Source organism: Schistocerca americana, chromosome 8, assembly GCF_021461395.2.
Source record: "Schistocerca americana isolate TAMUIC-IGC-003095 chromosome 8, iqSchAmer2.1, whole genome shotgun sequence".
Lineage (NCBI taxonomy): Eukaryota > Metazoa > Arthropoda > Insecta > Orthoptera > Acrididae > Schistocerca > Schistocerca americana.
In genome coordinates, this window is record NC_060126.1 from 121,620,728 (window position 1) to 121,647,530 (window position 26,803).

General features: G+C 44.1%; 1 protein-coding gene across 1 annotated transcript in view; it reads left to right on the forward strand.

The window, feature by feature from the left end:
• LOC124544680 (leucine-rich repeat-containing protein 47-like) overlaps nucleotides 1–26,803 on the forward strand; it is an 80,037-nt gene that overhangs the window by 31,543 nt on the left and 21,691 nt on the right. The window contains exons 4-6 of the mRNA XM_047123305.1: nucleotides 375–613; nucleotides 7,502–7,604; nucleotides 9,133–9,318. Of these exons, the coding sequence (XP_046979261.1) occupies nucleotides 375–613; nucleotides 7,502–7,604; nucleotides 9,133–9,318 (528 nt within the window). The remainder of the gene's footprint in view (nucleotides 1–374; nucleotides 614–7,501; nucleotides 7,605–9,132; nucleotides 9,319–26,803) is intronic.

Sequence of the window (26,803 nt, forward strand, 5' to 3'; positions counted from 1 at the left end):
AATTGTAGATTCCAGTATAAATAGCTGGGTAAGCAAGTTTATAGGTCAGAGGAAGGTAAGAGCATGCCACTTCCAATCGAATCTTGTCTTGTAAAGCACTAATGCTTAAGCCGACCTTGAGGTTGATGACAAGCTTTCCATGTAATACATGTCTTCCAGTTAAAGCTATCAGTGTTGTTAGCCTACGTTTGAAGTGATGACTGAATTAGTGTAGGTCACACTGTTTTAACACATTGATGAGCTGTAACTGGTGAAAAATGTGACTGCTTTTCTGTAGAATGCACATTGTGGTCATGTTGTTACTGTTTTGGTTTCTTTCAAAAGTTAATATTTCAGTGATAGAGGAAACACAGGGTAGCTATTTGCTGTTTCAGACGAAACTTCATGATACTGTCTGTGATCATCGCAATTCAGCTACCATTGCAACTCATGATTTGGATCTGTTGCCACCTGGAGATCTTGTTTATACTGCGATGCCTCCAAATGTGCTGAAGATTCGTCCTCTTTCACGAACACGGGAATATACTGGTTTGGAATTGTTCCTACAGTTACAGAAAGAGGCTGATGAACTCAGAAAGGAGAAGAAACGCAATATTTACTCAGGAATACACAAGTTAGTAAACATCTGCATCTTTATGTTTTTAGTTGACATAATTGCAAATAATGTTGAGTGCTTTGGTTGAACACACAACTTTGATTGATGATAATGTGTAATAATACTGTAATCTTGTAACCATGGTCATTGTCCATATGTGAAAGCAGAGTCATGAGTAAGTACAACACTAGGCACTGAGAGCATGTTTAAGCTGTGTTGACACTGAAGTTTGCATGCGTTTCTTGCAAAACATGTTTCCAGGTCTCCAACATTGTTTCTTGTTTAGGTCTCTGTTCACACTGGTGGCAAACATTTGTTGTGGTTTATTATCATCTTAATCTTCATTACTTGCAGGACTAGTGACGAGGAAACTGTCTTAGGCATTGTACTGTTAATGCCAAAAAAATTAAGATGACAAAGAGAAAGGCTTGGTTGTCATTCATAGTTGAAGCACACTATAGAAAAAGTAGCATAAATCAGCTGCTACTGGGATGACCAACATTTGATCATGGTTTTGAAGGAGATGGCCAACACCTAACCATGATTTTAAGAGACTCTGTCATCCTTACTTTTACTTTATTTCTTAATATGGAGGTGTATTTTGGGGTAATTCTACTAACCAAAAGAAAGTGCACATGATGAAGATTGATTCACTTTAGAGGCACATGGAAAATACTCATGAAAGTTGAACAGTATAGTAGTTATGGCCATGGAAAGAAGACCAAACAAGTCTGAACATTGACAGTTTGGCTCTTTCGAGATTCTGGGAAATGTTTTGTTGTGTGAATTAATTGGGAAACAGAAAAATGTAATGAGTGTTTAAGGATGAACATGTTTGTAAACTCTTTTCACAAGTCCTTGTTACTTCCATGTGTTATTTACACCGTAGTCGGTAATCATTAAGTCGAGCATTTGTAGGTTGCTCACAGAGAACATATATCCCCCATCTCACTACCCCTCAAAACAGATTAGCTATGCATTCTTTTTCTGCTGCTCAAATTCCATTGGGCCAAACTATCTTCTTTCCATAGAAGTGTGTACAGAAAAGACTATTGTTTACAAAAGTATGGATCATTATACAAAAGCTTTCAAAATCTGTCGGTCGGGGAAATAGAACTTCACGAGATTAAGGTTTATAATAGTGATGTTTGACAATGTATGGGAGAAAGAGGTGGTCAGAAGATTAAAAAAATCTAGGATTGGGGGAATTGGTCACCCTGTCTGCTACAGGAGTTTTCTGACCCTTCATTTTTCAGCAATCGTAAATTCATTTCAGAGCCTAGCATATTTATTTTTGTATTTATTTTAGATTTTGAAGCAAACCATAACTCATAGTATGTGAAGTTCAACGCACTGGTTGAAAGTGTGAAAGATTATGTAAATGTAATGGTAACCAAATTTTTAAAAAAATTGTTGATGTTGTCAACCATATCAACTGTATCTCAAAAGCAACTTTATTTATATCATCACTATTACTATCTATGAATGTGACGGGAGAATCACTACCTTTCGGTGTTCGTGCCACATTCACTCATTGGTGTTACTGTAATTAACTGCTCCTGAAGTTCTGCTTCCAAAAGCAGTTGACTTACTTTGTTGTGTGTAACTGCTCTCTGGAGTGGCAAGTTTTCTTAATTTGCATGCAACATACATGGTATTCGCATCACTGTCGTCCGTCTCTTTTTCTCCGTTTCTTTCCTCTTCAGTACATTAGCCAGTAAGTAGCAAGCAATGATTAAGCTATCTGGTCACACACCCACCATCTTCTGTGTTTTGGAGGAGAAGATAGGGGTGGTGGTGGTGGTGGTGGTGGTGGTGGTGGTGTACTAAGACGACCTGGTCCTTACTTTTCTAAGGCAAAATCTCCTGAAATCTGAAATCATGTGTGTTTCAGATACTAGTGATTGAAAATACAGTATAGAATACAAATAAAGACTAGCAAGCATACATTTACATATCCTTGTCCAGTGTACCTGTTGTTTGTTTAGACTTTTGTGTATCGTACAAGGACCGAATGGCTTCATTACCAAACCTCCAAACTGTGTACATTGTTTCAGTGGGACTACCTGACTTTTTTTCCTATCCTCAATATTCTTCTTCTTCTTCTTCTTGCACTACTGCCAGTATTGTACAACCAGCAATCTAATCTTCTTTTCTAAAGAACTGCTGCTGATAAGAAACGCAGGAGAAATTGTTCTAATGAGTCCTGTTTTCTGTTTGTGTTCTTATAATTGGAACTGCTTACTTTCCATGAGCATTCCTCTTCCTCGTGCAGCACTACGTGCCTCATCCACCCCATTTCAGTAACAAGAATCAGTACAGTCAGAAAACACAAATGAGCTACAGGGCATCAAAACCAAACTGCTGTCATCTTCGACCTTCAAAAGGCATATAACATCCCTTGGCAACACGACATTGCTAGCTTACATGAATGGAACCTCCAGGACCAGCTTCATATTTTTGTCGAGAACGTCTTGTCATATCGTACTTTCCAGATTAGTTAGTGCTTCACACAGTACCCCACATTTCCAAAAGAACAGGGTCCTGCAGGGCTCTTATTGAGTCTCAGTCTGTTTCTAGTTGCTATCAATGGTCTGACAGTAGCTGTGGGGTCTTCAGTCTCTCTCTCCTTCCGTGCCGATGACTTATCTAGTGTGGGTGTTGCTGAATGCCAACTACAAGATGCTATTTGAAAGGTACAGTCATATGTCCTCAGCCACACCTTTTGGTTTTCAGCTGTCAAGACTCCCATCTTGCACTTCTGTTGACGTCATACTGTTTATCCACAGCCAGAACTGTAACTTGGTGACCAGTTACTCAGTATGGTTGGGACTTAATACTTTTTGGGACTCGCCATTGATTCCCCTTTGACAAGGCTTCCCCATCTTCATCAACTTGAGCAGAAATGCTGGCTACGCCTTAATACACCTTACTGCCTCAGTAACACCAGCTGGGGCGCAGACTGCACACATGTATGCAGCTTTACAACCCCTTGATCCTGTACCATCTTGATTAGGGGAGTCTAGCATATAGTTTGGCATCGCCCTCAGCATTGCGCTCATTGGACCAGATACACCACTGTGGTGTCCAACTTGCAGCAGGAACCTTTTGAACTAGCCCTGTGAACAGCCTATTTGCAGAGGTGTGTGTTCCTCCACTACAGATCAGGTGCCAAAAACTACTCAAGTATGCTACACACGTTTACAGTTTACCCAAGCATCCACACTACCATGTCCTTTTTCCTAGTAGGGAGATCTACCTCCCAAAACAGAGACCAAGAACTGGGGTCACAATTGTAATTCAACTACAGAGTCTCTGCTCTGAACTCAAATATTCCCCACTTTCACCTTTTGTCAGGAAGCAATCTCAACACCCCCACGACGTGTACCCTGACCACGGATGTTCTCGGTTTATCCTTCGGATTGAAATATTCAGATGACCCCTTAGTTTTTTCACTGCCTGTCCCTGGCTGTCCTGCTTGCATTTTCGGGGTTCAGAAGTGGTGTACAGTGATGGCTCAACAGCCGATGGACGAACCGGTTTGTATCCCTACATGCAAGGTGCAATGAACTACACTCCCTGCGAAATGGATTCAGTGTATACACTGCTGAATTGGTGATCAAATGAGCCATTAGCCATACTTGTTCTTGCATCAGTAAGATGCTTCTAATCTGCAGTGACCCCATGAGCAGCCTTCCAGCTATAGACCAGTTGGTTGGTTGATTTTTGGGGAGGGGATCAAACAGCGACATCATTGGTCCCATCTGATTAAGGAAGGATAGGGATGGAAGTTAGCCGTACCTTCTCAAAAGAACCTTCCCGACTTTTGCCTGGAGTGATTTAGGGAAATCACAGGAAACCTTAATCAGGATGGCTGAATGCATGTCTAAACTGTTGTCCTCCAGAATGTGAGTCCAGTGTGCTAACCACTGTGCCCCCTCACTTGGTGACCATAGACCAGTGCTACCCCCATCACCCATTAGTGACGACTATCCAGGATCTTGTTTCTGACCTCCATCAGGCTGGACGACCAGTCATCTTTGTTTAGACCTTTGGATATGTTGGGATCTCGGGGAATGAATATGCCAACTAGTTTGCAAAGTTGCTATCACAATGCTGATTTTTGGTAATGGGGGAGGTGTGGAAGGCTTCCATAACTGTACCTTTGCCCAACAGTACACCAACAATTCTTGAAGGTCTGAAACTTGGAATGGTCAACCTTGGGCTCCCCACGTTGCTGTCTTCCCTTCGTGCTTTTCACAGGGAATCCACTGTCATTTGCCAGCTACAAATTGCCCACACTTGACTGCACCATGGCCACATTGGAGAATATGGTGCCAATGTGGTACCTGTCTGATAGTGACTCACATTCTACTAGATTGTCCAAATTTGGCTGCTGCCTCCTGACATGTTGCCTCTAGTGTTGGCAGATGACACCAAAGCAGGTGACCTGATTTTACATTTAACTCATGAAGGTGGTTTCTACTCGTGTCTGAGAGGTAGGACACTTTATCCTCATTGATAGCCTGAGGGCTTAAAGGGGCACACCCTCACCTGCTGATACGGGACCCATAGTGGCTCGTGTTTGGTGGTCCAGCCTGTCCCATGCCTTTACCGCCTTTTTATTCCCCTTATTCTTTTATATTTGCCGTTTTTAATGTTTTGTATTTCCTAAAATTTCATTGTCTTTTCTGTACTGCTCATTTTTTGGTGTGATGAAAGCAGAGGTAGTAGTGGTCAGATGGAGAGGATGCGTCTTCCACTGCATATCATACCATGGGGACCTGCAACTGCCATTCTGGGCAGAGCGACTTCCACACCTTACTCCTTCTCACTCCTCTTCTACTTGTACTTGCTTGTCTCTCTTTCTTGTTATATCTTGGTTACAGTGAGGCTTCCCAGCACTTATCTTTTGCCTTTTTCCTCTGAGGATTATTCATATTGTGGTAGATAGAGGTTGAAGGAGTGATGCTGTTGCAGTTTGACCCCTTTAACTCCAAAAACCAACCAACCAACCTACCTATGTCATAGTTTTGTAATTGTGCTTCAATTCATGGACTCTTACTAATATATCTATTTCCATGGAGATATTCACTAAAGAGGCAGGTAGTCACTGTAACATAAGTTTATTTCTCAAACACAAGTTTAACAAAATCCTCATTGTATTATGGAAGTACTCATAAATTTCCTTCGTCTCAAATTAAACAAAATTCTTTTGCAAATGAGGAAACAAATAATAGTTCTTCAATGGGAAACAATTTATTATCATTCCTGAATCCCAGAAACAAACAGTTTAGTTCTTCAACACATGGAATTAATCACAACAATTTTTAAAGGTGAGCAAAATCTTGAAATCTGGATAAAGTTAAGTGCAGTAAAATGAAAGGTTCCTCAGCTCTAGAATTTGAAAACTGTCCACACTTTTGCTTAAGTTGTAGAAACTAAATATTTCCAAATTATCTTGCTGTAGTACTTCACTGGAGACCTGAAAATCAAACAATACAGAAAATTTCTAAATTCAGTAAGGGTAGAAGCTCAATGTCAAGTCTTCGCACTATCTTGTCAGTGAAGAAAACAGAACAGTGTAAGTTATACCAAGTCCTAGCCGATAACACTTAGTCCAGATGGGGGAGACGGCGTGATGTCCTGGCAGCTGATGGTGGAGTCCGTAGCGAGTCCTTGTGGAGCTCTTCTGGTCAGTTGCTTACTGCGATGGGACTAGTTTGCTAAGCTTGCGTGCCTCCGTAAATAGGTGCCTCACAGGATACATGCGGTCCTATTTTCAACATGTGACCCTGTGGCTGCAGGAAAAAGTGTGGTAAGCCGATGACTTCTACTGTCACCTTACAGGCTGTCTGGTGGGCTGGTTGGAACACTGCTGTCACCACCCATTGGTCTGGCCATGGAGTTAGAGTTCAGTTCCCATGGTGTCTCTCCCACAGGAGGCAGAGCTCACAGCAATCCAAACAGCTTGGAAGTAGTGCAGAGTGCAGTCAGTGCCTGATGTCTAGGGTGCCACGGCACACACACTTGTCATTAAGTGCTCCTCCAAAGTGAAATTGCTGGATCTGCAGTTCTTCACCAAATGTGGAAAGGCAATAAGTGAGCTGGTTAGTTCAGACTACGTTCTTCCTCAGGTAATAACTTGGCAGTTACGTGGCAGTCGCATTGCGAATCACATGAAGAGCACTGTTGCCATATCGGTGATCGGAGGTCAAATTGTTACACAGATACACTCATTTAGTTAAGGTATGAAGGGAATTTCTGGTTGTCCAGTACAGCAGTCGTATACTTTTAAGTAATGCTTTGTTATTAAGCTAAACTCTAATATTATATGTATTCTAGCAAAACTATGTATGCTTTAGTTTCCACTACATTCATGTCACTCTCCCTTCCTTATTCTTCACATTTTCTCCATATTTGCAGTTCATCTGTAGAAGGTAGATTTCCACCACACCCTCCCCCACTTCTCTCCCTTCACATTTTTTCCGTATTTGCATTTAATCCCTGGAGGGTAGGTTGCCACACACCCCACCTCCATCCCCATGCGTAAAATTCCTTATCTTTTTGTGTGTTTCGCTAGAATTGTTCCTTTTACGTTCTCACATGAACATTTATATGTGAAGATGTAGAGAGAATAGTTTGGAACATAAATTTATGTATTCTGAGCCTGTCATAACTGGAGAACTTAGTGTTGCATGCTCCTGTATTGAGGTGTTAAAGGTATTTGTTGCTGATGAGAAATCTTTAGTACTTGGCAGTTTAGTCTGCTTTTTGTGTTTGTGCATGTGGATTTATGGAAACTGACAGTGTGCCCATCTCCTTTGTATCCCAATATGGACATTACCTTTCTAGCAAAGAAATAATCATATTTGTGTAGTAACTTATCAAATATCTGATTTGCAGGTATTTATATCTTGTGGAAGGAAAGTCACTTTTTCCATGTCTGCTGGATAGTACTGAAAGAGTGATATCATTTCCACCAATAACAAATAGTGATATTTCAAAGGTCAGTATCTGCATATTTAACAACCACTGTTGTCAGTTGCTTTTTTTATTATTATTCTGTAAATAATGAAATTCGTAGTAAATTTAAGATTTAAATCATGAAATTTGTGTGTTTTAGTGATATCAATATTTATTTGTGTGACACAATTTAAAAAATTTGTTATTACAGATTTTATAGTTTGTATGTGTAAGTTAATCCCATGTTCAAAGAAAATGGTTAAATTTTCATAAAATTAATTACTTAATTGACTGTCTTTCCTAAACAAAAATTGTTCCAGTTGATATAATGAATTGCTGATAAGTACTTAACTCCAAAAGAAATGGTAGTGTAAAAGTCAGCACAGTCATATTTTTGAAGATAGGGAAATGAATGTGTAAAAGATTCAAGATAGGGAAATGAATGTGTAAAAGACTCCATTTTAAGTGATTTAAAATCTTTTTTACCAAGTAAAGGAAGGCATGATATTGGAAAAACAAATTATAAAGTAAGATAGGGAGATGTGTGAAAAGGGTTCTATTCAGGGCAGCTTGTCATGTTATGCCTCACCTCTTTCAAATTTGTAGTCTTGGTGTGTCACTGTAACTCCCATCCCCTTTTGTGCTTCTCTCTGGTACTTACAATTAAAGTGTTTGACACTCTTCTGTTGTGGGACCAAATATTTTCCAGCAAAGAGGGTTGAAAGGAATATGATTGCTTTTAATTCATGCACTTCACGCACCATAATTGTTGATGAATTCACTGTAGTAACCTATATGCATGTAAAAATAATGGTGTGATCTCTATATGTACCACCTCTTTGATGATCTAAATAAGTTTGACAGTTCTCTCCTCCAGTTATTTTCCACAGAAAACTTAGTGCACACAACATTTGATGGTTTCTTATCAAATGTCTTATGTGTGAAGTTACCGAAGTCTTCATTCCGGAACAGAGAATTGATAAAAGTTGTTAGTAATCCTAAGACTTAAAGCAGCAAATGTTAAGAGTCCAATCACTCCCAGCCATGCAGACTTAAACAGAAGAATACTGAGTTTACAATTCTAGTAGCCTGTACAGCAGGTTGTCAATGTTAATTATGCTCTTGAACTTTTTGTTTCAAATATATAACGATATAATCCAGACCCACTAGTGGGATCAACCTGTGAGTTAGCAATAAGTACCATTATTGAATACAAACTTGTCAGTAAGATACTTCCACAAAAAATTTGAGCTTTGTACTTCAGTGTGTAGTTGCACGCAGTGCAAAACACAGCTGTTGGTGTTTTACCAACACTCCTTAAGTTAAGCAGAACTTATTTTATCTGCATCACTTCTCTCCCTTGGAAATATTGTTCTGTGCAGAGCTTTCACTTCATCTGCTCCTCATAGCCTCTGTAAGCAGTCAGGGAATGTTCAGCAAGTAATAGATACATGTCATGTAATTTGTCATTCAGATGAGAGCTGTTGGAATGACTGAACATACATCTTGGTAGCGTAACTCCCAATTCGAGCTACAGTCTGTGACCTGATCATAAACTTTTTGTATTACAGATGTCAGCAAGCACCAAATCAATGCTAGTGGAAGTAACTAGCACAATCAACCAGTCAACATGCCGCTCTGTAGCGGACGCTCTCCTAAGAGAAACACTACAATTGGGTGTCAGTTGTACTGCTGATCAGGTAACTGATCCTGAGAAAGTAAATGGGAGGATGTACCAATCACTCACAGTTGAACAGGTATAGTATTAATAGAAAATAGACACAGAGCCACTTACAATGTAAATGAACAAAGTTTTTCATACATAATTATGAAAAATGTAGTATTTGGGGGGAGGGGGGGGGGGGGAAATAATGAAATGAGTGAAAGTAGCTTCATATTATGTGGCAAAGACATTGCGTGTTTCAAAAGTATACAAAGTAATATGAGCCTGTCAGTTAATCGACTAATCCACTGGGTGGTTAATAGTTTCCTTCATTCACTTTGTTTGAATGTAGGTTTCGTTGAATAGTTTTAAAAGGGTGTTCATTTCAATAGAATAAGGTGTAAAGCTTGGCAATCTCTCACCTGTAATTGAATTACAAATTGCATACAGGCATACATAAAGCTCAGAAAATTGCACTAGCTTTTGTATTGTACTTATTCAAACATTTGTGTGTGTGAGGGAGGGGGGGGGGGGGGGGGGTTCCATCTTGAAAGTTTTGCTGTAGTAGAATAAGGCATAAGCTTGGAACAATCTACTTCAAAAGAAATGCATAACAAAAATTGCATTTAATAGCTTTTAGAACTTTGTGATGTATTGCATGCCATATCAGTAAAAGGTAACTGCTCCATTTTCAGTTACTGAATGCTGCTACAGAGCTAGAACTTGTGTATGACTGCGAGAACATTTTAAATGATTTTAGTTGCATATGTTCTTATTGCACAGTAAAAACAGATACAACCAAAAGCAGAAAATGGGGCCGTTTAAAAAATTATAGAGGCTTTGGATCCACATTACAAGAAATGAATGTGATAGTACTTTGACTGTGATCCTTAGCCTCAGTTGAGCAGCTGTTGTAAATATCATCCACAAATGAGCCTCAAACTTTAGTAAAGAGAATTCTTAACACTCAAAGCATTCACCACTGCAGTTTCTTCTCCCCAACAAAGCAATTAGTCTGTCGTAATAAAGAGAGAGAGAGAGAGAGAGAGAGAGAGAGAGAGAGAGAGAGAGAGAGAGAGAGATGAAAACTGGAGTAACTGTGGGCAAATTTTCAACACCACATGGAACTTACATATCACACAGCTAGATTAGACAGGAGATAATGGTGCTTAATCAGCAGCAGCAGCAGCAGCAACAACAACAGTATCAACAACATTATTATGAGAAACAAAATTAATCTGACTTCAGATTCACGTGAACAAGAGTGACTAGCACCGTGCTTGGATTATTGATTGGACATTTCTTCTGGTCGCCAGATTCACACACATTGACAATAGTTATTGTTGCCCTAAATTCAGTAGCACAATAAGACGCGTGCTGTTGGAGATTCTGAAAGATACTGGTATATATTGGAAGAGTAGAAAATTTATAAAGCAACTGTACATAGGACAAAAAGTGGTGGTTCAAACAAGAGGTGAAACTGAAGAGGTGGATATTTAGAGCTGTGAGACAGGGTTGCTGTATCTCAGCAGCACTTCTTAATATATGCTGATAATCTAATCAGTAAGACCTTGGAAAGATCAAAAGCACTTTAGTAGGAGGAGAAAGAAGAAAAACCGTGAAGTCTGCTGCTGCTAGCATAAACAGAGGAAGAGCTGCAGGTAATGATAGATAATGTTGAAAGTATGGATAAAGGTTTTGGAATGAAATTGAACGTTGGCAAGGCCAAGGTGGTGAGAATGGGAAAGGACAATGACATGATTAATTTATCTCTAGATGGAATTGTAATAGAATAGCTTGAGTCTTTCCAGTATGTCGAAAGCTTTCAAACTTGAAGCGAGAGTTATACTGAGGAAGTGAGATGCAAAATCCTCATGGGGGAAAAAGAGCTTCGGGGAGAGTAAAATGTTTGCCGACAGCCAGAAGCTTCCGCATTACACTTAGAGGTTCACCAAATGTTTTGCATGGATTGTGGCGTCTTACAATTCTGAAGTGTGGATAGTCACAGAAAGAACAAAAATATTTGCAAGTTTTGAAATGTGGTTACGGAGAAGAGTGGAGAAAATGAAATGGGTAGACAGAATGACAAACGTGAAAGTGCTGACCAGGGTAGGAGAGGAAAGGAACTCCACATGGATGATACAGAAGTGGAAAACATCTTCGACGGTACACATTACATAGGAATTGTCTGCTACAGACAACGATGGAGGGAAGAAATAGAAGGAAAACAGAGGGAGCGGAAGGAGAAGGTTTGAAATGCGAACAGTTGTTACCAGAGGAAGAAGTTGAAAGAAAATGAAAGACACTCAGCACAGACAGATGTCCAGTTGATATCTGCACGAGGACAGACATAACGAAAGAAGTAATAAGTTGACGATATGGTGATAGTCGCAGGGAGTGACTGAAATTTGCCTAGCACCAACTGAGAATACTATGCATGTGTTACTGACTGCAAGAATAATTAGTATGATTTTACAATGCTGAACACACTCTCTCTCTCTCTTCAACAATGAGAATGGAATTAGTGACTATGCAGCTGCTAGTACATCAACAAAGGTATTAATGGCAAAAAAAAGTGTGTTTGGGTTTGGCAGAGGTGGTAAAGTCACTACCATCCTGCATAAAAGAACATTTCAGATCTAACAAATATAGAAGAGCTATGGTTAAAGCATAAATCACATTCAGGCTAACGGAAACCCTGTAATGTATTAAAAGGCAGAGACCCTTCTTAATTTAATAGTACCATTCAAAGAACGTTGTGATGGAGATACACATATGAAAAAGTTTCGCATCATTCCGGTTCCCAGAACTCCTGAAGACGGATGATGACTGTGGATATTATACCACAGACACAGTCCCTTCGACTGTTCAGAGGCGTCACTAAACCTGCCCAAAGATGTAAACAACCATGCATGAGCAGCACCTATTAGACAGAGGGGGTCCAATACCAAATAAGTTCGTTATTCCACTAGGAAGGAGGTACGCGGCTCCTGTTATCTGTAGTTCTACCATGCCGAGATGGTCAACACCACAGTTCGATCACGTCCACTTTGTTACTTTGTGCCAGGAAGGGCTCTCAACAAGGGAAGTCTACAGGTGTCTCGAAGTGCACCAAAGCCATGATGTTCGGGCATGTAGGGGATACAGAGACAGGGACTGTCGAGGACATGCCTCGCTCAGGCCACCCAAGGGCTACTACTGCAGTAGATGACCGCTACCTACAGGTTGTGCCTCCGAGGAACCCTGACAGCAATGCCACAATTTTGAATACTTTCCGTGCAGCCACAAGATATCGTGTTATGACTCAAACTGTGCACAATGGCTGCATGATGTGCAACTTCACTCCCAATGTCTATTTTTGCATCCACGACACCATGCAGTGCTGTACAGATGGGCCCAACACCATGCCGAACTGACTGCTCAGAATTGGTATCCTGTCCTCTTCACCGATGAGTGTCACATATGCCTTCAACCAGACAATCATCGTAGACGTGTCTGGAGGCATCCTGGGCAGGTTGATCACCTTAGACACACTGCCCAGCGTGTACAGCAAGGTGGAGATTCCCTGCTGTTCTGGCGTGGCTTTATGTGGGGGCCAACATGTGCCTTCCATGACCATGGAAGGCGCTATCCTCTGATCACTACTGCAGCCATATCAGCAGCATATTGGCGAGGCATTCTTGTTCCTGGATGACAATTTGCACCTCTATCATGCACATCTTGTGAATGACTTCCTTCAAGATAATGACATCGCTCGACTAGTGGCCAGCATGTTCTCCAGACACGAACCCTCTCGAACATGCCTAGGATAGATTGAAAATGGCTGTTTATGGATGACGTGACCCACCAACCACTCTCGGGGATCTACGCGGAATCACTGTTGAGGAGTGGGACAGTCTGGACCAACAGTGCCTTGATGAACTTGCGGATAGTATGCCACGGCAAATACAGGTGTGCGTCAATGCAAGAGGACGTGCTACTGGGTATTGGAGGTACTGGTGTGTACAGCAGTGTGGACCATCACCTCTGAAGGTCTTGCTGTATGGTGGTACAACATGTAATGTGTGATTTTCGTGAACAATAAAAAGATCGGAAATGTTTATGTTGATCTCTCTTCCAATTTTGTGTACAGGTACCAGAACTTTCAGAACCGAGGTGATGATAAACTTTTTTTGATGTGTGTAGTCACATTCTTACTATAAAATAGAAAGCAGGGGTAAACTGATGAAGAAAAAATGGCTCTCATGCATCTTTATGAATATCTATATGCTAAGTCTGTAAAATGCACTGTCAGATCATGTTAAAACAGGGTGTACATGACCCGGGAGGTCTGAGAGAAAGCAGGGAATTTTTCCATCTGAGAGAAAACTGCGAAAACCCCAGGAAATTTTTAGAATTGCGGAAATTTTTCCTTGTTTTAGGTTTTGTAACTTTGTCTGATAAGAAACTGTATTCTAGCAAAGGATATTACTGTATCTCACTACTGCAGAAAATACTCCAGCAATAAAACATGAATGAGAGAGAGAAAAAAAATGAAAATAAGATTTACATTGTAAAGGAAATGTGCCATATATAGCAACAAAACATAGTGCTCATAGAAGCATCTGCCAACAGCCAACTGTGTCAAAGGTTTTAGGAAGATTATGCAATGCTTCATAACAATGAATTGCCTCCCATGAAAAGTATACTGACACGTAACACAAAAAAATGATTTTTTCACCCGGGAGAAAGTCTATTTTTAATAGAGAAATCCGGGAATTTTTTCCTCGGCCGTGTATACACCCGGTAAAGTATGTGTTGTGCTTGTACTCAATTGGCAGAGAATGAATCGATAGAAGCCATAGTCACTCCCATAATATTATTTTAGCACAAAGTGCAAATACTGGGTATGGCCTGTCATACGGCTGGTGGAGTTTGAGAAACTGCTTACATATTTGTCTATCAGTAAAAAATGAAAATAAGCATTTCAGGTGGCAGCAAGAAGTATATGATACTCCATATTTTGAGATTTCAGCTGTTACAGTATCAAATCTACAATGAAACCTATGTATGTCTAAATGGAGTCACGTCTGCCAACTAAGCTCAAAATCTTACAAATATAACAGCTCTTGTGAGAGCTGGCATTAAGAGCGTTCATTTTTCTGGTCATATACACCATATTTACTTGACTTTAAGAAGACCTTGAATGTAGGATGACCCCCTTTTTTGAAGAGACTGCGTGAAAAAAATTGTTTAACATATTGTGTCCAACCGAAATCACCAACTTCTATCAACGTAAGGGATCTGCTTAAAAAGTGAATATTACACATATTCTAAGCTTGGATGGACAAATTATTCATTGTCTACATTTTGATAATGCAAGGAGTAATCAAATAAATCGAAATAATTCGTTTTAATATAATAGAGGGAAACATTCCACGTGGGAAAAATATATCTAAAAACACAGATGATGTGACTTACCAAACGAAAGTGCTGGCAGGTCGATAGACACACAAACAAACACAAACATACACACAAAATTCAAGCTTTCGCAACAAACTGTTGCCTCATCAGGAAAGAGGGAAGGAGAGGGAAAGACGAAAGGATGTGGGTTTTAAGGGAGAGGGTAAGGAGTCATTCCAATCCCAGGAGCGGAAAGACTTACCTTAGGGGGAAAAAAGGACAGGTATACGCTCGCTAGCACGCGCGCGCGCACGCACACGCGCGCGCACGCACACACACACACACACACACACACACACACACACACACACACACACAAGCAGACATATCATGTCTGCTTGTGTCTGTGTATGTACCGATGGATATATGTGTGTGTGTGTGTGTGTGTGTGTGTGTGTGTGTGTGTGTGTGTGTGTGTGTGCGCGCGCGAGTGTATACCTGTCCTTTTTTCCTTTTTTTCCCCCTAAGGTAAGGCTTTCCGTTCCTGGGATTGGAATGACTCCTTACCCTCTCCCTTAAAACCCACATCCTTTCGTCTTTCCCGCTCCTTCCCTCTTTCCTGATGAGGCAACAGTTTGTTGCAAAAGCTTGAATTTTGTGTGTATGTTTGTGTTTGTTTGTGTGAAATAATTGGTTTATATCACTTTCTATCTATACTGCCTTTTACATGTACTTAACCTGTCACCTATAGTATCACAGTTTTTAATCATAATCATCATAAAAGGACAACTGTGGAAGTTATATCTTTGTTGTCACAAATATTTGGCTATTTCTTCGGAATATGTTGCACTTTCTGATGTTGTAACTGTGGTGCGATCTGAGGACACAGCTGCTTTTTTTTCTGAGCACGTAATGGATTTTGCTTCTGTACTGACGTGAGAATTTTACACTGTCTCTTGCTTCCAAACGTATTGCCTGCTTTCCACTGCCTCATTGGCTGTGTAGAATCAGCAGCTGACACCCTCTCTTGTCGTTCCTGTCATACCTCGTGGTGTGTGTCAAAAGCAAGCATTGCTGCACGAAATACATGAATATGCCACTGGTCCCACTCTATACTTTCAGCATCTATTGTATGCTATTATTGAGCATTTGTCCAGTTTTAAAGTCTATTCAATTTCATGTACAAATGGATTCAGGAAAACTGTAGTTTAAACGTGGTAGATGTCTGTAAAAAGCCAAAAGTATGCATCATAGATCCACATGGTTAGCAGCACGACAAAATTTTCTGACCACACGCATTGTAGTTCTCAGACAAACAGGTGTCACTGTTCCCACTCAAATCCTTCCGTATCTTCGATGGTGCAGGTGCATGCAACAAAAGCAACTACTACATAAATAAAAGATCACAATAACAGTTCAGTGCAATTCTTGAACTTCCGCTTGTCCTGCAGTCTAGTGGAAACTGTTGGTAGTATCTGCAGTCAGTTTAATGCGATGATTTATTTTGTTTGTTGGACATTTAATTATGGATTAATTTTCTTTCTCTTCTTAACTTGATATCACAGTAATGTTCCCATCTTTACTCATAGAGTATCAACAGTGGCTTTGTTTTCCACTGACAACAGTTTGTATGAATTTCTGGCGGTGCATTGGTTTCTCTCACCATCTTTACATCGTGGGCCTTTTGCTCTTCCATTCATTGAAACTACAAAATTTCTGGGGCTCATGCTTGGTAGGAAACACTTTTGGTCCTCCCACGTGTCTTACCTGGCAGTCTGCTATACACGGTCCTTCTATGTCCTGTGTGTCCTCAATGGCACTTCCTGGGGTGCAGATCAAACCACCCTGCTCCATTTGGACCGGTCCCTTGTCTGTTCGAAATTAGATTATTTGTGCTTTGCTAATGCATCTGCATCTCTCTCCCTCTTACGCTGTCTCAATACTATCCACCATCGTGGCATCCGTATGGCCACTGGTGCCTTTTATACTGGCCTGGTTGAGAGTCTGTATGCAGAAGCTGTTGAACTACCACTGTTTTTCTGCTGTGACTTTATCCTCAGGTATGCATGCCGTTTATCATGCGTGGCCACCATTCCTTTCCTTTTTCGAAGAATCCTTTGATAGCCATTATGGGGCGCATCCTTGTTCCCTGTTACCTCCTGGAGTTCGCTTTTGGCTCTTGCTCCAGAAGATTAACTACACACTACCTGCAACTTTCCCGGTGGGTGCAAACCCTTCACCATCTTGGCTTTGTGCAGCAGCCCGTGTTCACCTTGGTGTTCATTCGCTTCCTAAGGACACTGCAGCAACCTTCGTTTCATGACCTTCGCATGGAACTTCGAGATAGTACCTTTGTGTACACTGATGGCCATCAGACTGACTGTGGTGTCGGATGTGCCTTTGTCATTGGCGCCGATGTTTTCCGGTATCTGCCTCTGCCACACTCCTCACTATTTACAGCAGAGCTCATCGCCCTGTATCAGGCTATGGAGTACATCTGGCAATGTAGGCATTTCAGTAGTCACCCTCTCAGACTCTCGAAGCACCCCTCAAAGCCTCTGTGCGCTCTACACCGCCCACACTTAGTGCATCACCCCCCCGCGGTTCTGGGGGTAAGAATAGGCCTGAGGTTTTCCTGCCTGTTGTAAGAGGCGACTAAAAGGAGTCTCAAACGTTTCGGCCTTTATGTGATAGTCCTCTGTGGGGTTTGACCTCCCTTTTTCAAAATTTTCCTGAAGAGCAAGCCAATTAGGGAAGGGCACCCTGAATGGTGCATTGTGTGCATCATGCATTCAGATCTTTAGCCCACTTTCTCGTCGCATTACAGTCCCACTCACCCTCCATCTCTTCAGCGAGGGCACCTTCCTGGGTACGTTGTCCACCATGCAGTGTCACTTTGTGCCGACGGTGACTATGGGCTTCTTTGTACCTCATATCCAGCACAGTAGCCAGTCCACTGTGGTGTGGCCACCACGTACCCTGTTGATTGTAGCCCCCTGACCACACAGGGATCGCTCTGCTGATCCATGCGCAGTTAACTCCCCATGTATGCCAAGGAGTAGATGCCCATCACCCTGGGGCATCAGGATTCCCAGCAGTGGCCATCCTGCCAGGTGGCCTTTGCTGTGGCTGGGTGGCGCCCGTGGGGAGGGCCCCTGGTTGGAGTGGGTGGTATCAGGGCGGATGACACAGCATGAAGCGTAGTGCGTCATCTCTTGCTGGTGGTCTGCTGCCAGCAGTATCTAAGTGGGCAAAGTCCCAATGCTAAGAAATATGACCCCAACCATGGGAGGAACGTGAGGCTAAGGATGGCAGTGAAGCTTATTCGCCCCGGTACCTTGTATGTACGAGAGTTGATGGGGAATCTTTCATGTCCATGAAGCCTCATTTTTTTATGGAGCATTTGGAGAACAAGTTTGGGGAGGTGGAGGGCTTGTCCCAAATGTGCTCTTCTTTCCTTTCCCTTTCTTTGTTTTTCCCATTCTCTTTTTTCCTCCCTGTGCGTGTCTGAAGGCCGACCCACGCACTTTCATGCATAGCCGGTGACGGGGTAACGCGTAATTCCCCGCCCCAGGTAGACAGGTAGTACATGTATGTACCCCCTGGTAACGGCCAGGCCCAGGGAGGGGTGATTACCTGAGCTGATACCTTCCGAAAGTGCCGATTGGTCCCTCCGTCCGTTTCTCGGGAGGTGTGACCAGAGGTGTGAACAATCACCTAAGGCGGGAGTGCCCTCAGAGAGGGCCCCCACAAGGGAGGAGCGCGCCATCGGAGACGCCGGTAATCGTGGGGATACTTCTGCAATGGTTTCCTCATCTTCTCCTATGTCTGCTCACAAGCGTAAGTTCAATGAGTCTGTCACAGACAGTTCTTCCATCGTTGCCACAGTTCCTTGTTGTTTGTCTGACGAAGGTCACGACTTCTCCACAGTCAACCCTTTCATTATTCAGAAATGTGTCGACGCAATTGCAGGTCCTGTAAAGTCTTGTTCCAGATTACGGAATGGCACCTTGTTGTTAGAAACAGGCAGTGCCCTGCAGGCACAAAAATTGCTGCGTACTTCACTGCTCCACACCTTCCCTGTCCGGGTGGAAGCGCACTGCACTTCAAATTCCTCACGTGGAGTCGTTTATACACGCTCCCTCGACGGATTGTCTGACGGGGAAATTCAACACTACCTGTCTGACCAGGGTGTAACAGATGTTCATAGTCATGAAAAGGGTTGATACGAACATCGTTCCAGCCCGTACTGTCTTCTTGACATTTGACAGAATTCAACTCCCATCGAAAATACAAGCGGGCTATGAGATAATTTCCGTTCGCCCCTACATCCCAAACCCTACGTGTTGCTATCGGTGCCAGCGGTTCAATCATACCAGCCAGTCCTGTTCCAAACCGGCCAAATGTGTTACGTGTGGCAAGGATGCCCATGAGGGTGCTTGTCCACCTCCATCCCCTCGTTGCATCAACTGTATGGGTGACCACGCTGCTTCCTCTAGAGATTGCCCCAATTTTAAAGACGAAAAGCTCATTCAGGAAATCAGAGTGAAGAAAAAGGTGTCGACCTTTGCTGCTCGAAAATTATTCGAACAGTCTAAAGCCCACTGTGCCTCAGACAGGAAAATACAGCACTATCCTTGCCTCTCCTCGGCCAACAAAGGAGGCGGCCACGCAGACTTGTGATCTCACCTTTAGTGACACGATCGTCAGATCGGCCAGTGCAAAGATCGCCCGTTGAACCTCCCCACTCTCGCCTGCTCACTCTATGGCTCACCCTTCATCAGGTTCTGCTAAATCTTGATCCCAAAAGTCAGACACCCGGACTTCCAAAAAAGAGCATACTCGTGAAGATTTTTTACGTACCCCAACTTCACAACCATCGGTTCCTCCTTCATCTAAACATCATGTTTCCAAGAAGGCTAATAAGAAACACAGTTCCTCTCCTTCTCCGCCACGGCGTGTGTCATCTACAGCACCACCTGGTGGTAACCGCCCTCGGCCGTCTTCTGTGTCGCCAAGGTGCACTGCTGGCGTCCGATCAACCGGCCGATTGCTGGTGGCAGGAGCTGCTCCTGAACAACTTATGGATCAGGATCTTCTGCCTTCGTCTGTGTGCCGTTCCACGCTGTCGGTCGCAAGCTCTGAGCAGTCGTTGAGTTGACGGCAGCCTTGGTCACATTCTTCCATTTTCTGTCCACCCTATGTCCATTGTCTATTGGAATATCCACGGCATTCAAGCCAATCAGGATGAATTGTTGATCCTCTTACGATCCTACTCGCCGGTCATCTTCTGTCTTCAGGAAACAAAGCTGCGTCCCCACGACCGCTTTGTTTTCCCCCATTTTCAGTCAGTCCGATTTGATCTCCCCTCTGTTGAAGGCACTCCAGCACATGGAGGACTCATGATTCTTCTCCATAATACTCTCCATTATCACCCAATCCATTTAAACACTTCCTTCCAAGCTATCGCCGTCCGTCTTTCCCTTTCTGGATACACGTTCTCTCTTTGTACTGTCTACATTCCATCGTCCACACCAGTGGCACGAGCTGATCTCCTTCATCTCCTTGGTCAGCTTCCACCCCCATATTTGCTGGTTGGGGACTTCAATGCCCACCACCCGCTTTAGGGATCTCCACATCCTTGTCCGCATGGCTCACTATTGCTAAACGTCTTCCACCAAGTGGATCTTGTTTGCCTCAACACTGGGGACCCTAGATTTTTGTCTGCCTCCACTACAAATTTATCTCATTTGGACCTTTCGGTCGGTACTGTTCCGCTAGCTCGGTGCTTCAAATGGTTCGCCCTTGCTGATACACACTGGAGTGACCACTTTCCATGTGTCCTTCGATTGCAGTCACAACTGCCATATATGCGCCTGAGACACTGGAAGTTCGCCCAAGCCGATTGGACACTTTTTTCGTCTCTAGCGACATTCGATGACTGTCACTTTCCTAGTGTCGACGATGAGGTCACTCATATTACAGACGTTATTCTTACAGCTGCGGAACGTTCAATACCTCGCACCTCCGAATTGCCCCGGCGCCCCCCAGTTCCTTGGTGGAACGAGGCATGCCGTGGCGCAATACGTGAGCGACGACGTGCTCTTCGCATTTTCATACACCATCCTACATTGGCCAACTGTATCCGCTATAAGCAGTTCTGTGCGCGGTGCCATCGCATCATCCGCGATAGCAAGAAGGCAAGCTGGGACTTCTTCACTAGCTCATTTAACACCTTCACTCCCTCCTCGGAAGTTTGGAGTCGGATTCGATGGTTATCAGGTGCGCCTAGTTTCTCCCCGGTCTCTGGGCTCACTGTCGCGCATGATACATTAGTGGACCCCGTCGCAATTTCTAACTCGTTAGGTCAACACTTCGCTGAGATTTCGAGCTCTTCAAATTACCCACCAGCGTTTCTCCCGAAGAAACGTGCAGTGGAAGTGCGACCTCTTGCTTTCTCCTCTCAAAATCGCGAAAGCTACAATACTGTTTTCTCCATGCGGGAACTCCAACATGCACTCCCTTCTTCTCGCTCCTCCGCCCCAGGACCGGATGGTATCCACATCCAAATGTTGCTGCATTTATCATACCATAGTCTGCGTTGCCTCCTTCACCTTTATAATCGAATTTGGACCGACAATGCTTTTCCCCTTTTCCGAAACCTGGAAAGGACTAACATCTCCCCTCTAGCTATCGCCCCATTTCTCTCAAGAGTAGTGTATGTAAGGTTTTGGAGCGTATGTTGAATTGCCATTTAGCTTGGTGGCTGGAGTCCCGCAATCTATTCTTCGGCATCTCGACTCTATCCACCACCGTGGATTACGTTTAGTGTCTGGAGCTTTTTACACCAGCCCTGTGGAAAGCCTTTATGCTGAGACTGCTGAACCTCTGCTGTCCAATCGGCGAGCTGTCCTTCTAAGTCGTTCTGCTAGCCATTTGTCTTCCATGCCTGCTAATCTGGCCCATGACGTTTTTTTCGACGCCTCCTTGGGTTTAGGGTATGCAGGCCGCCCTTCCTCCCTACTATCAGTGGGAGTCCGCTTCTGTTAACTGCTCCATTCTCTTTCCTTCTGATTTCCTAAAACTTTCTTGACAACTTGGTGTACAGCACCACCTTGGCTCCGTCCCCGGATCTGCCTGCTGCGTGATCTTTGTCAGTTTCCCAAGGATGGTACCCCTTCACTTGTTTATCGTCGGGCATTTTCTGCTCTGTGCGCACAAATGAAGGATGCCACATTTATTTACACCGATGGCTCAAAAACATCGTTCGGTGTAGGGAGTGCCTATATTGTTGGCGAACCCCAAATCGATTTCAGCTTTCCGACCAGTGTTAGGTTTATACTGCGGAGCTTTACGCTGTTCTCCAGGCTGTCCAATACATCCGTCGCCATCAGCGGATACAGTATGTTATCTGTTCAGATTCTCTCAGCTCTCTCCTCAGTCTCCAAGCTCTCTACCCTGTCCACCCTCTGGTCCACCGGATTCAGGACTGCCTACGCTTGCTCCACTTGGGGGGCGTCTCGGTGGCGTTCCTCTGGCTCCCAGGACACGTTGGTATCTGTGGAAGTGAGGCAGCCGATATAGCGGCCAAGGCTGCGATCTCTCTTCTTCGGCCAGGGCTTCAATCGATTCCCTTCACCGATCTACGGAGTGTTTTATGTCATCGTGTTGTTCTTTTATGGCATGCACATTGTTCGACACTTCCCCATAATTAATTGCGGGACGTGATAGCTCTTCCCTGTGCTTGGACCTCTTCCTCCCGAACGCGTCGTCGGGAGGAGGTGATTTTAACTATACTCCGGATAGGGCACTGTCTTTTTAGCCATCGACATCTTTTAAGCGGCGATCCTCCCCCATTCTGTCCCCACTGCTCTCAGCTGTGGACAGTAAGACACCTTTTACTTGAGTGCCCCTATTTTACTCCGTTACACACCCGTCTACAGCTGTCGCCTGAAATATCGTCCATTTTAGCAGATGACACGCGCTCAGCCGATCGCGTTCTCGAGTTTATTAGTGCCAGTGAGATGACGTCAGTCATTTGAGACTCTTTTTGGGGACAACCAACATCTTTCTGTAGTAGTTTTTTAAGCTTTCGTTCTGCTTTTAGTTTCTCCAATTTTTTGAGTTTCGTTCCCATTGCTGCTGGTTTCCATTTTCGTTTTTTACCTTCTCGTAAGCCACAGACCGGGTGCTAATGACCATAGCAGTTTTGCGCCCTAAAACAAAAACACAAAAAAAAAAACAAGGTTGTGGACGTCCATTGCATCCCAATACTCCATGCGCCCCATCTCCCATCTGTGTCAACTGCCGACAGCATCATTCACCTTGCTCACCAGACTGCAGGATTTTACAGAAAGAGAGGAAAATCGTGGAATATAAGACCCTGGACTGACTGACCTACACTGAGGCTAAGAGTAAATTTGAGCGCCTACATCCTGTAGCTATGATCTCCTCTTAAGCTGTCGCTACGAGAACAGTTCTCACCTCATCAGTTCCTTGAATTCCTGTCGCCTCTCAGAACTGGGAGACTACACCTGCCGCCTTGATGGTGGGGGGCACTTCCCTTCTTGTTGCTCCCGCACCACCTACTTTGGGAGCAACACCCCCCCTCCATACACCGGGAGTTTCGGTCTCCACTTCTGAGCCAGAGAAGTGTAAGGCTTCTTCTGCTCCTCTTGCTAGGAAGGGGTTCCTTGGGTCACTCCTTTCCCAGGTGTCTGCTAGTGGGAAAGATGAAACCTGCCAGCAGCTGAAGAGCCCAAAAGCAGTTGGTTGTAGGGCTTCACACTAGGCTTCTGTCCCGAAGACTGAATCAGTGAAGTCCTCCCAGCCAGGGAAACCCAAGGAACAGTGCAAGAAATCAAAAAAGAAGACCCCCAAGAACAAGTAACTTGCAGTGGTACCCACACCACCGCTACCTACAAGTTCTGCATCTGAGGATGGGATGGAGATTCTGGCGTCTGCCGAGGATCTAGATCTCGCTGGACCTTCGGACACAACGGATATAGACTGCTCAGGCAAAAGTCGGTGACTGCAGGTGACCCTAAGGTGTAAACTGCTTCACTGAATGTTCCGTGCCTACCCAGTCCCACAATGACGTCATTGTCCACCGCCTGGCTGAGCTGCGGCAACTACACCTGCTTTCTGCATTGCCCTCCCAGCAATGCGGACCCCTGTCCTCCGTGGCTATAAGGGATACTACAGGAACCGTAACGACTATAATAGTTTGCGTTTGTCCTAAACTCAGTCTGTAATGAAACTGTGCTCCTTCAAACCCCTCTTGAAGCTGTGGCTGTCAGAATACAGATGATGTAGGAAATAACTGTCTGCAATGTATATCTTCCTCCAGATGGTGCAGTACCCCTGAATGTGTTAGCTGCACTGATTGAGCAACTCCCTAAACCTTTCCTACTTTTGGGAGATTTTAACACCCATAACCCCTTGTGGGGTGGCACCGTGCTTACTGGCCAAGGCAGAGATGTCAAAACTTTACTGTCACAGTTCGACCTCTGCTTGTTAAATACTGGGGCCACCACACATTTCAGTGTGGCTCATGGTAGTTAATCGGCCATTGATTTATCAGTTTGCATCCCAGGACTTCTCCCATCTATCCACTGGAGAGCACATGACCTGTGTAGTAGTGACTACTTCCCCATCTTCCTGTCACTGCACCAGTGTCAGGCCCATGGATGCCTGCCCAGATGGGCTTTAAACAAGGTGGACTGGGAAACTTTCACCTCTGATGTCACTGTTGACTCTGCCCCTCACGGTAACATAGATGTGATGGTTGAGCAGGTGACTGCGGCAGAAAACACGATCCCTCCCTCTTTAGGGTGGCCCTGGTGAAAGACAGTCCCTTGGTGGTCGCCGGAAGTCGCTGAGGCAATTACAGAGCATTGGCGAGCTCTACACGACGTAAGTGACATCCTTCCCTGGAACATCTGCTAGCCTTTAAGCGGCTCCATGCCCGTGTACGCCATGGAAACAGCAGTGTTGGGAGAGGTACGTGTTGACCGTTGGGGTACCGTACGTCACCTTCCCAAGTCTGGACGAAGATCAGACATCTGTTTGGGTACCAAAACCCAACAGGTGTCCCTGGTGTTACCATGAATGGCATGTTATGTACCGACATGAATGCGATTACCGAGCACTTTGCCGGATCCTCTGCGACAGAGAACTACGCCCTACGCCCCTCCCTCCCTCCCTCCCTCCCTCCCTCCCCCCCCCCCCCCAAAACCTCCTACCCCACCCCCAGTGTTTCACACTCACAAACGGACGATGGAAAGAAAAGTCCTCTCATTCAAACGCCAGATTTACGGACTGGTAACTCCTCAGCGTACTTGCACATTGTCCCGACAAAGCTCCTGGGCCGGATCAGATCCAGTCAGATGATTAAACATCTCTCATCCGACTACAAGCGACACCTCATCATCATCTTCAACTGGATCTGGTGCGATGGCATCTTTCCATTGCAGTGGCTTGAGAGCACCATCATTCCGGTTCTAAAACCCGGCAAAAACCCACTTGATGTGGATAGCTATCAGCCAATCAGCCTCACCAACGCTGTTTGTAAGCTGCTGGGACATGCAGTGTATCAGCGGTTTGGTTGGGTCCTGGAGTCATGTGGCCTTCTGGCTCCATGTCAGGGCGGCTTCTGCCAGGGGCGCTCTACCACTGATAATCTTGTGTCCCTTGAGTCTACCTTCTGAACAGCCTTTTCCAGATGCCAACACCTGGTTGCCGTCTTTTTTTTGATCTACACAAAGCATATGACACCACCTGGCAACATCATATCCTTGCCGCATTATACAGGTGGAGTCTCCGAGGCCCACTCCCAATTTTTATCCAGAATTTCCTGTCCCTCTGTACTTTCTGTGTCCAAGTTTGTGCCTCCCATAGTTCCCACCCATATCTAGGAGAATGGGTCCATGCAGGGCTCTGTATTGAGTGTATCACTATTTTTAGTTGGCTATTAACAATCTAGCAGCAGCTGTAGGGCCGTTTGTCTCACCCTCTCTGTATGAATTTTGTACTGATGAATTTTTGTACTGATGCACCAGTACTGGTGATGCTGAGCAGTGCCTACAGGGAGCCATCCACAAGATGCAGTCATGGGCTATCACCCATGGCTTCCAGTTTTCAGCCACTACGTCATGTCATGCACTTCTGCCGGAGTCGCACCGTTCATCCAGAACCAGAACTTTACCTTAACGACGATGCAGTCACTGTAGTGGAGACTTATCGATTCTTACAAGGGAACCTCCCCATCGCACCCCCCTCAGATTTAGTTATAAGTTGGCACAGTGAATAGGCCTTGAAAAACTGAACACAGATCAATCTAGAAAACAGGAAGAAGTTGTGTGGAACTATGAAAAGAATAAGCAAAATATACAAACTGAATAGTCCATGTGTAAGATATGCAACATAAAGGAAGTACAACCAAGGAGCGCCGTGGTCTCAGGGTTAGCGTGCGCAGCTGCGAAGTGAAAGGTCCTTGGTTCAAGTCTTCCCTGGAGTGAAAATTTTAATTTTTTATTTTTAGTTTGTGACAAAGTCTTATGTTTTCATCACTTTTTTGGGAGTGATTATCATATCCACAAGAAAACCTAAATCTGCCAAGGTAGAAGAATCGTTTTACCCATTCGCCAAGTGTACAAGTTAGGTGGGTCGACAACATATTCCTGTCATGTGACGTACATGCCGTCACCAGTGTCGTATAGAATATATCAGACGTGTTTTCCTGTGGAGGAATCGGTTGACCTATGACCTTGCGATCAAATGTTTTCGGTTCCCATTGGAGAGGCACGTCCTTTCGTCTACTAATCGCACGGTTTTGCGGTGCGGTCACAAACCACAGACACTAAACTTATTACAGTGAGCAGAGACGTCAATGAACGAATGGACAGATCATAACTTTGCGAAAATAAAATTTTACTCAAGGGAAGACTTGAACCAAGGACCCCACGTTCCGCAGCTGCTTACGCTAACCACGAGACCATGGCGCTCGTGTACTCACACTCTCCTTGATCTTGCCTATCTTGCGCATGGACTACTCAGTTTGTATATTTTGATTATTTTTTTCATAGTTCCACACAACTTCTTCCTGTTTTCTCGATTGATCTGTATTCAGTTTTTCAAGGCCTATCCACTGTGCCAACTTACAACTAAATCTGAGGGGGGGTGCGATGGGGAGGTTC